Source organism: Lactuca virosa, chromosome 1, assembly GCF_052849685.1.
Source record: "Lactuca virosa cultivar CGN04683 chromosome 1, Lactuca_virosa_CGN04683_v6, whole genome shotgun sequence".
Classification (NCBI taxonomy): Eukaryota; Viridiplantae; Streptophyta; class Magnoliopsida; order Asterales; family Asteraceae; genus Lactuca; species Lactuca virosa.
In genome coordinates, this window is record NC_136426.1 from 146,893,431 (window position 1) to 146,903,116 (window position 9,686).

Sequence of the window (9,686 nt, forward strand, 5' to 3'; positions counted from 1 at the left end):
GAGATATTTGGGGGGGGGGGGGGGGGGGTTACTGACATCCAACATGTTCATGGTAACCGCCTATTGAGAGCAAAAACGGTTAAAACATAACAGGTTTAAATGAAAAAATCAATGTAAATAAGGCAAATGACATAAAAACCCCTCATTTTATAAATTTTTGAATGATTTATCCTAAAAGCTTAACTTTTAGTTTAAACAAAACGCTGCAAATCTAAAAGTTTCTTCATGTAACCTTTAACAAAATGTTTTTTAAATCAATTTCCAAAATTGTCCTTAAAAATATATTTATAGATATATTTTTTTGAAAACAATTGTCTTTTTATGTAATTTTACATATTTTAAAAGTTTTCAACTATTTTTTCCAAACACTCATATAACAAATGAAACATACAGCTTCTAAGGGGGTGTTTGTGTTAACTTTTACATGTAAAGTCATAAAAAATAACAAAAAGTCATGTTTTTGTTATTTTCCTCTATGTAAAAGTCATTTTCAAAATGACTTTTCTATTACCCAAAAACCTTTGGTTTATTTTTTTAATTTTTAAGAAAAATTAGAAGTTAAAAGTCATTCTAAAAGTAACCCCAAACACCCCTAACTAACAACTACCTTTTCTATTTTCACTACCGACTCTATGTGGCACCTATTACCGTCGGTAAGCACCACCCCTTATCCAATATTTTCACCGGCGGTATTCACTGACGGCACAATCTCTTTATTCTATTTTTTTTTCTTTTACCCTCTATTTTCTCTGCTCCTTGTCCTTTGATACATAAATTTCACAGGCAAAGAATTAATAATCGAAGAAGAAATCCAAGTGGCATGTGGTGCCATTCACTATTTTTTTTATTTAGAAACTAATTACATAATCATTGACGTTTCTAATGTATTGCACATATATTTACAATGTTTCCAATTTATTGCACGTATATATACAAGCCCTAGTTCCCAATTACATCCCACAAAAGAACGTATATTGCTTAAAAGCAACGAAATTTTGAAACACATTTTGCCTAAAAAGGCCCACACAAAACCAATCTGGTGTTTTCTCTCATCGCCACCACTGCACCACACACTGTCGCTCATCGCCCTATACCGCCGGCGACTATGTAAGTTTCCTTCTCTTTCGGCTCTTCTCTTTCGTCTCATATATCTTCTCTCTTCTTTGATCGCTCTCCCCATTCTCGACTGTGCAGCGAGAAACGCACCGAGCCGCCGCTCATACAACCGCCCTCTCTGACCGGTAAGTGTCAAACAACGCCACCGACTAACCAACTTTCCTCTCCACTGATACCGCTCTGATCCCTCTCCGTCCGGTAAAACCACGTCATCTGTGCGAGTGTCGACCCCCTTCTCGCCGGAGAACACCAGCGGCTCTCTCTCACTCTATAATTACCACCACCACTACCTGAAACCTCTCTCCGTGTTTGCTTCTCTACTAAATAAGTCCTGAAAAACAAATCCTAAAATTCCTTTTCCAATATCCCCCCTGTTCTTCCTAATTCCTTGTTAGATAAAACTTCTAACATCACGTTTTTCTCAATTTTTGCAGGTTTTAAGACTCAAAGGAGCTCCATCTTGGATTACAACAAAATATTTTGGGCGTCAACAATCAAATCCTGGTACACATCTGACTCTAATTTTGTGCTCATGATAAAAGTCAAATTTTGACTTTTATTGAATTCTCAAATTAAGTGGATTCTGCTTCTAGTCGATGGATTTGATTGTTGTAGGGGTGTTGTTTCTTCACTATCATATGGCATGCACATACACGATCAACATTACAAACATAAACAACATCAGTAAACTAAACCTAAGTTGGTTTGATTTTCACCAAATCATGATGCATAAGCTTGTTATAAGAAATGATGACATTTGGCTGTTATCAATACAAATTTAAGTGTTTAACTGATCTGAAATTCTGCATCAATTTTACATTTTGCCACTACAGTACATGTCATTTTGTGGTGTTCAAGGATGACAACAATCGGAACAACAATGGATCAACAACCTAATACTACTAACAGACCTGAATCTAAAAATTCTACTAAAATTCAGAATTCAGCTTCAGGGTTCAAAAGATGGGGAAGAAAAGGTCCATTTATCAGATATGGGCTTCCTATGATTTCACTCACTGTGTTTGGAGCACTTGGGTTAGGTCATCTTTTACAGGGAAGGTGAGTTAACTCAGTTACTAAATCAAATAAAGACATTACCTTTTTCCATCATATTGATGTCAACTTTTGTACTTTAGCAAGGATATAGCTAAGGTGAAAGATGATCAAGAGTGGGAGATTCTTGAAACTAAAAAAGCCCTTTCAAGAACAGGGCCCATTGAAGCTTACAAGCCTAAAAACTTGTCAATAGAGGAAGAGCTAAAGGTGATATTAACATATCCAATAAACTAATCCATTGGTATAACATATAAATATAAATATAATTTTATTGAAGCTTATCAATGGGGTTAGTTATTTTGGTTGCAGGCTTTACAGCAGAGTGTTGACATAAACAACTATGAATATAAGAAAATTCCTAAGCCAAATGAAGGTACATGAGCTTGAAGGAATGAAGTCTAGTTCTTTTTCACTTTTCCCTAAATAAGCCACATATCTTTGAGCCTTTTCGTGTAATTTTGTGCCTTGGATACAGAGTTTGTAACATTTATAAGATGCATAAAAAGGAGTGGAACAAAACCCTTTTTTTTCTGTTGAATTTTGGTGATGATGATGTTATTTGGATCATTGGATATATGTTGTTATAGTTTTAAAAGCTTAGCATAATCAAAATGATGTTATTTTAGATGGTGTCCATTGATGGTTAAGTGAACCAAATCTAATTCAAAAGGTTATTCGAAACTATTGGTTTGCTAATTTGGTTTAATTATTCGCTTAACCAATTAACCGTTTATTAATTAATAAATGTATTTGAATATTAATGAACTACATAATCAATTTTCTAGGGATACATAATTGTTCCACTAGAGTATAGGAGGAATTTAATTTAAAAGTATAAAATAACATCATTAAATCGAACTAGCAAAAGTAGACAATGTTGTCATTTTGTAGTCTTTATACTTTAATAATCTTTCTAAATCGTGAAAGACATCAATTTAGATAGTTGGTTGCTCTAATACTAGATTGTTCAAGCTTATAATTCGACAACGTAATGCATTGGGTAAGGTGAGATTAAGACATTTTTAGTAATTAATGTGATGCATATAACAAAAAATATCACACATGATAAACTTATACAAATAATTAGAACTTAGAAAAATCAAACACGAGTTGGCTCCTTTGATGCGTGTTTGTATCAGCTGCAAGTGTCATCTTTTCTTGCATATGTTTTAGTGCATGATTATTCTTTAACTGATCCTTGCAAAACAAACACATAAACACAATTAATTTCCTTTTCTTTTTTAAAATATAAACTGTAAACATGAAGTAAAAACTTTCGGTTAATTGCCTATGAAAAAAAAAAAAAAAAAAACCATGAGGCTTGGCCAAACAGAAAAGCCGAAAGTTTAACCCTATTAAGAAGGTGTTTGGGATTGCTTTTAAAACAACTTTTGACTTTTAACTTTTCCAAAAAGTAAAAAAAGATACAAAAGATGTTTATTGAAAAAGATCTTTTAAAATGACTTTTTGTATAGAAGGAAAATAGAGTGTTTCAAAAGTCACAAAATCTTATCTTTTTGTGATTTTTGGGACTTTTTAACTTGAAAAGTTAACTTTTACCCTAAAAACAAATACAAACACTTTTTAAAGATTTTCTTTTGGAAAAAGTCACTAGCCAAAAAGTCCTTTTACAAAAAGCACTTTTAATCTTAAAAAGTTTTCCCAAACACCCCCTAAGTTAAATTATAAGTAAGTAAAAAAAATTTCAAAATAAACATCCGGTTTCAAATGTAAGTCAAAGAAATTGAAACCTCACATAATCTAAAGTGATTCCGCATTTCTTTTTCAATTTATGAATTGATAGTGTGTTAACTGGATAATAATATATGTGTGAGTAAAATGTTACTAACATATTATTGTTTTTTTTTTCGAATGAATGAATACATCATTTGAATAGCTGAATAGTTAGATTTAAAGGTTGATGGCTAACCGTGCAAAAAAATAAAGCCACAAAGACTGTCTGTGTCATGTTTTTAAAATTGGACTAAAACTGAAAATTTAATTAAAAAACAGGTACCGCTTCTGTAACTTACTCTTTAGTTAAAAACCAAACCATAACGCCCACCCAAAAAAGAGCTCCCATCTATCTCACTCTTCCATGGCTTCCAAGCTATCATCACTCACTCCCATTACAGACCTTACAATCCACAGAAGCCCGAAATTCCACACACAATTTCTTCAAACCAGCGTTGTTTTCCGTTCCTTTTCATCATCATCATCATCGCTTCATACAAAACTTCTTAGTTCCGAGCTCAATTCAAGGCGGAATTCATTTGTTTGTAGCAGTTCACTGAAACAGGAAACAGTTCAGAATCCGACCGAATCTCCTTCACCTCTTACTTCGTCTAATAAGCTTGTTCTTGTCACCGGAGGCACTGGAGGAGTTGGTACGATTAATTCCTTTAACCTAGTGTTCTTTAGCATCGGTGGTTGTTTAATGTGATGATGATATTAATATTGCGCAATTTGCACATGTTTGGTTGCCTCGATTCGAACTTGGGGTTGAATTTGGAGTTTTCTAGTCTGATCTCTGATTGATCGTTTTAAATCTTACAATTAGTCCCCTAATCTGTTGGTGGTGTTCTCCACAGGACAATTAGTGGTAGCGTCATTGCTAAATCGGAATGTTAGATTGCGCCTGTTACTCCGAGATCCAGAGAAAGCAAAAACTCTATTTGGAGAACATGAAGAGGAGAAATTGCAGGTATATTTTGTTTTTCGTTTTTTAATAAATGAAATGGGATACTAGTATTTATTTTGACTTTCTTCCTTTCTCATTAGTGAATCCAATTCAGGATATGAAATTTTTTTATTTAAAAAAAGGGATTTTGGTAGGTGATGAAATGTGACACTCGAAATGCAGGGGATCTTGATCCATCAATGTTTGAGGTTTATACTTTTATACTCTCATTTTTTTTTTATTTTTTTTTTACGAATATGTTATTTTTAGGTAATCATTAATTTTTATAACCTTGGCTTGATTATATGTTTTGATTCATAGGGAGTGACTCATGTTATTTGCTGCACAGGCACTACTGCCTTTCCATCAAGGCGATGGGATGGAGATAACACACCCGAAAGAGTAGGTCTGATATATGTTTGACTTTATATAAAGTTTCATAATATATCCTTTGACTAATGATTAAATGCCTGAAATACCCCTTGATTCAATCCCATTTGTGTTTAAAGATTGGGAAGGCGTGAGAAACCTTGTGTCAACACTGCCTCGATCATTATCAAGAATCATCCTCGTTTCATCGGTAGGAGTAACCAAGTCTAATGAATTACCATGGAGGTATGACATAACACTAACAGGTTTAACTGTGTTTGACATACATTAGACTGGATGCCCTTAATTGTAAGTTTGACTTTGACTTTGAGTTTGACTCGACCCTGGATTGATATGACTCAGCATCATGAATCTTTTTGGTGTTCTGAAATATAAGAAGATGGGGGAGGATTTTGTTCGTAACTCTGGCATTCCTTACACAATAATAAGGTTTATTTCTGGCTAATGGGTTTTATTTATTGTTTTAAATTTGAGGAATCTTTATAGAATATACTGATAATGTAATATTATATTTTGTTGAAACTAGACCTGGTAGGTTGACAGATGGACCTTACACATCATATGATCTAAATACTTTGCTCAAAGCTACAGCTGGAGAAAGACGAGCTGTCCTTATTGGTCAAGGTTGACTTGACTCACAACCTTAAAAAGTCAAATTTAGTCAAAATTATTTGTTTGAAAGTAGATTTATTTGGTTGTTGTTTCCCAGGAGATAAACTGGTAGGAGAGGTTAGCAGGCTGGTAGTTGCTGAAGCTTGCATACAAGCATTGGATATAGATTTTACTGAAGGTCAAATATACGAAATCAATTCAGTCCCAGTGAGTAAAATCTAAAATTCCATTAAGTTGTATTTGACATTTTTGTGGCTTTCTGTGTTAAGTCGTTCTTTTTGCATCAAGTCAAAAGGAATGAATTGTGGTTGAAGTGTTCTTATGGTTTACAGGGTGATGGACCAGGAAGCAACACAGAAAAATGGAAAGAATTGTTTAAAGCTGCTCAAATCCAATAACAAGTGTTATTTACCTTGTTTGGTTATGTTGTAATTAAGTTTTAAAATTGTATATTGGTACAAGTTATATACATATTTATAAAAAACGTAAAGAATTATTCGGTTGGTGGAGATGATTGTTTAACTTTTACATAAATGGTCCCCATGGTTTACACGAAATTGCAAGTTTTGTCAAGTTTTTGAAATCTTCACCTTTTCTTTTACAGATTATATATTTGTGAATTTAACTAGATACATTAGAGGGGTGAACTTGTGTAACACGATTGGATCTGCTTAGGTTTAAATCAGGAACCACCTCAACTTCCGTATCCGGCTACAAAAATTTACACAAATGCCATTCATTACCACAAGCAAAAAATAACCCAGGGGTAGTTTCGTAAATTGACATGAAAACATACCTGCCACACTTGTAATAATCGCCATAAGATATAATCAACAATCATAACTAAAGAAAAAAGCTTCCCTGCCCAAGCACCACATGTAAGATACCTACAACAAATTCACAATAAAATAGTGAAACTAAGTTACGCTTTATGTAAGAGCAAATTAAAACTTTGTGGCAAAAATTGAAAACATCAGCTAAACTCAGGGATTAAACATGTAATTTACCGAGAGAGTCTTTCCAAGAGGGTTTGATCCGGACATTTTAAGGCACGATCATACACAATCTCTGTTCTTTTGGCAACATCTTGCCAACTATACATTCCTTTGATCTAATAATATATAATTCAAATTATTATATTTTTCAATAAAACTTAATTTATTTTGCAAAAACTTACACGAAGATGCATTTCTTGTGGATCAATTTGAGGAAGAATCTTGATTGCTTTTTTGATTGCATGAACCATATCACTAGGATCTGGCTTAGCAAGAACTATCATATCATCTGGTAGAACCTAAAAATCAATATGATATTAAATTATTAATTGTCCATTTTTCGTCCCAATTAAAAAAATAAAAAATATTTTTGAATTCACACCTCAGGTACACCCCCAACACATGTACTCACTGTTAATAATCCACAACTAGCAGCCTCTAGTATTGCTATGCAGAATGCCTCTGTAAGAGAACTATCAAATAAAAATAGCAACATACTTTCATTCATTTGTTTACTATAGTTATAGCATCCTTCTTTCTAAATATAGAAAGATTTTCCAAAGTATAAAATTATAAACATACATACCTGTTCAAGAATATATGACCAGAGTTCAAAACAGATCTCACTTTAGCATGTGGAACAGCACCTAACATATCAACTCTATCTTGAAGAGAATGTTTTTCCCTCATTTCTTCCAATCTTACCCTTTTGGGTCCATCTCCTCCAATAATGAATCGCACCTTAACATATATTTTGTTACATCAAAACCAACACTTAATCTGGAACACAAGGGTAAAATGGTCATTTAAACTTACATTGGGGTACAAACGGCATATTTCAGGAATAACTTCAACCAATAAATCGGCACCTTTTCTATAAACCAATCTACTAATGACAACAATAACAATCGGATCCATAACAAGTCTTTCTAAAGCAGGTTTGAACATAGTTGTATCCACAGCATTTGGGATAACAAAAACCTTTTCGGGTGGAAGCCCTGATCTTAAAACTGTGTTTTCTTTACTTGTATGTGAGACACAAATGGCTTGACTCACATCTGCTAAAGTAAATTGAAGTACTTTGTTCATATGAATGCTTCCAATATCAGCAAAACCATATAATGAGTGATCAGTGAATAAAACTTTGTAGCCCATTGTTCTTGCATGCATTAAAGCTTCATGACAAAGAGTTGAAAAAGCTTGATGACCATGGATTAATGAGATGTTTTCACGAATGATAATTGTTCTCACAATTGGGAGTGTTCCATAGAAAGTTGGTAATGTGTTTTGCATTAGAAATGGTTTCCAAGGGACATAATAGACTTTTAATCCATTTGTCATGTATCTTACCCCTGAACGATTTGCATATGCATGAGTCATGACAACAACCTGAGAATTAAAGTGATTGGTTTAAGGTTTGAGCTTTAAAACAGAAGTGATAAATTCATTAGATTTGAAACCTTGTGGCCAAGTTTAAGAAGGCATTGTGATAAGAGATAGATGTGATTCTCTACACCACCGAAATTTGGGTAGAAAAAGTCTGATACCATTAAGATGCTGTGTTTTCCATGGTTGGATTCCATAGCTACAAAGAAAAAAGAATTGTTTATCATGATCAAGTTGATTCACAGATATGCAAGTCTTAACAGAGTATTAACCAAAATTAGTGAGGTTGAGCTTTGATCATTCTAGCTACTTCAAAATCGAACCAACTAACAATAATTCAATGTTTACAAATTGGACCAAGTAACGTCATATTCTATCTACATCCTATCAATAATTCCTTGTTTACAAGAAAATCTCATTCAGGCATATCAACAAACAGTTGATACGCATGTAAAATACAAAGTTTTCACATGAATCAATTTGATGCAAATGAACTGAAATTGATTGGAGTTTGATAAAAAGAAATAAAATTGATGCAACAAAGCAAAACATAAGCTCATGAACCAACAAGCCAAATTCTGCAACAATTTATCTAACATAACAATGCTCCTAACCAAAATTCTGCAATATTAATTTATCATGAGCAAAATTCTGCAACAATTTATCTAACAATCTGAAATCAATTAACTAACAATGCTCCTAAATTCTGCAAATCTTATTTCTGAGAAATCAATTAACTAACAATGCTCCTAACAATCTGAAATCTGAAATCAATTAACTAACAATTTTATGAGAAAACAGAACTGAGAACACTGATTCACATTCACTGAACAGATGAGAGAAGCGAGAAATAGGGAGAACTGAGATTCTGATTTCTGAGAACATACCTGACAGCGGTGACCTGATTGGCGATTCCAGGCTTCCGGATAGGCAAATGGCGGAGGAATAAGGATCGAGCGAGGTTTAGCACTAAGCGGGAAGGACTAACGAGGGTAGGAACTGGGCGATCGCTCACTGCAAAAGTTGAATTTTGACCAAAAACATTCGTCAAAACTCAAAACCATACGTTTTAAAACACACACACACACAAAAAAAAAATAAATAAATAAATAAAGCAAGATTTAATCCAGATAATAAACATTTAATTTATTGTATTTTGGAAGAATCATATTAAAATTTCGTAACAACAAAAATATTGAAATCTAACAGCATATTTTAAATAAGTGAAAATTTGTGAAATGACAAAAAGAGGGGCTATTTGAAGAAAATAACCAAAAATTATAAGTTTTCGGAAAATGACCACGACTTCCGCAGAGTCTATGCGGGAATCCTTTACTCTTTAGCTCTGAGGAATATGAGGAAATAATGTGGCGGGAAAAAGACAAAAAAAAAATTATAAAATTTTAGAGTAAATTACACGAATGGTCCCTATGGTTTAGGGTAATTTTCAT

At 33.3% G+C, this 9,686-nt stretch overlaps 3 protein-coding genes across 5 annotated transcripts; 2 read left to right on the forward strand and 1 right to left on the reverse strand.

Annotated features, from left to right (window-relative positions):
* Positions 1–942: 942 nt before the first annotated feature.
* On the forward strand, positions 943–2,797 carry LOC145159688 (cytochrome C oxidase assembly protein). 3 transcript variants are annotated; one of them, XM_079078718.1, is made up of 6 exons: positions 943–1,107; positions 1,195–1,241; positions 1,551–1,620; positions 1,950–2,175; positions 2,253–2,379; positions 2,467–2,797. In XM_079078718.1, the coding sequence occupies exons 4-6, from the start codon at positions 1,976–1,978 to the stop codon at positions 2,551–2,553; spliced, it is 414 nt and encodes a 137-aa protein (XP_078934844.1). In that variant the 5' UTR covers positions 943–1,107; positions 1,195–1,241; positions 1,551–1,620; positions 1,950–1,975; the 3' UTR covers positions 2,554–2,797. The 3 variants fall into 3 exon arrangements, with proteins under 3 accessions (XP_078934844.1, XP_078934838.1, XP_078934851.1); XM_079078712.1 differs by lacking the exon at positions 1,195–1,241; XM_079078725.1 differs by lacking the exon at positions 1,195–1,241 and having other exon boundaries at positions 946–1,107; positions 2,482–2,797.
* Positions 2,798–4,225: 1,428 nt separating this feature from the next.
* On the forward strand, positions 4,226–6,363 carry LOC145159717 (NAD(P)-binding Rossmann-fold superfamily protein). Its single transcript, XM_079078743.1, has 9 exons — positions 4,226–4,559; positions 4,764–4,876; positions 5,008–5,061; positions 5,174–5,258; positions 5,362–5,467; positions 5,585–5,671; positions 5,769–5,866; positions 5,952–6,061; positions 6,187–6,363. The coding sequence occupies exons 1-9, from the start codon at positions 4,271–4,273 to the stop codon at positions 6,250–6,252; spliced, it is 1,008 nt and encodes a 335-aa protein (XP_078934869.1). The 5' UTR covers positions 4,226–4,270; the 3' UTR covers positions 6,253–6,363.
* SETH2 (UDP-Glycosyltransferase superfamily protein) lies at positions 6,356–9,290 on the reverse strand. Its single transcript, XM_079078731.1, has 9 exons — positions 9,123–9,290; positions 8,310–8,434; positions 7,666–8,238; positions 7,436–7,590; positions 7,232–7,322; positions 7,032–7,148; positions 6,862–6,965; positions 6,651–6,741; positions 6,356–6,565 (listed from the first exon to the last, which is right to left on the reverse strand). Exons 2-9 carry the CDS (start codon positions 8,430–8,432, stop codon positions 6,476–6,478), a joined length of 1,344 nt encoding a protein of 447 aa, XP_078934857.1. The 5' UTR covers positions 8,433–8,434; positions 9,123–9,290; the 3' UTR covers positions 6,356–6,475.
* Positions 9,291–9,686: the final 396 nt, after the last annotated feature.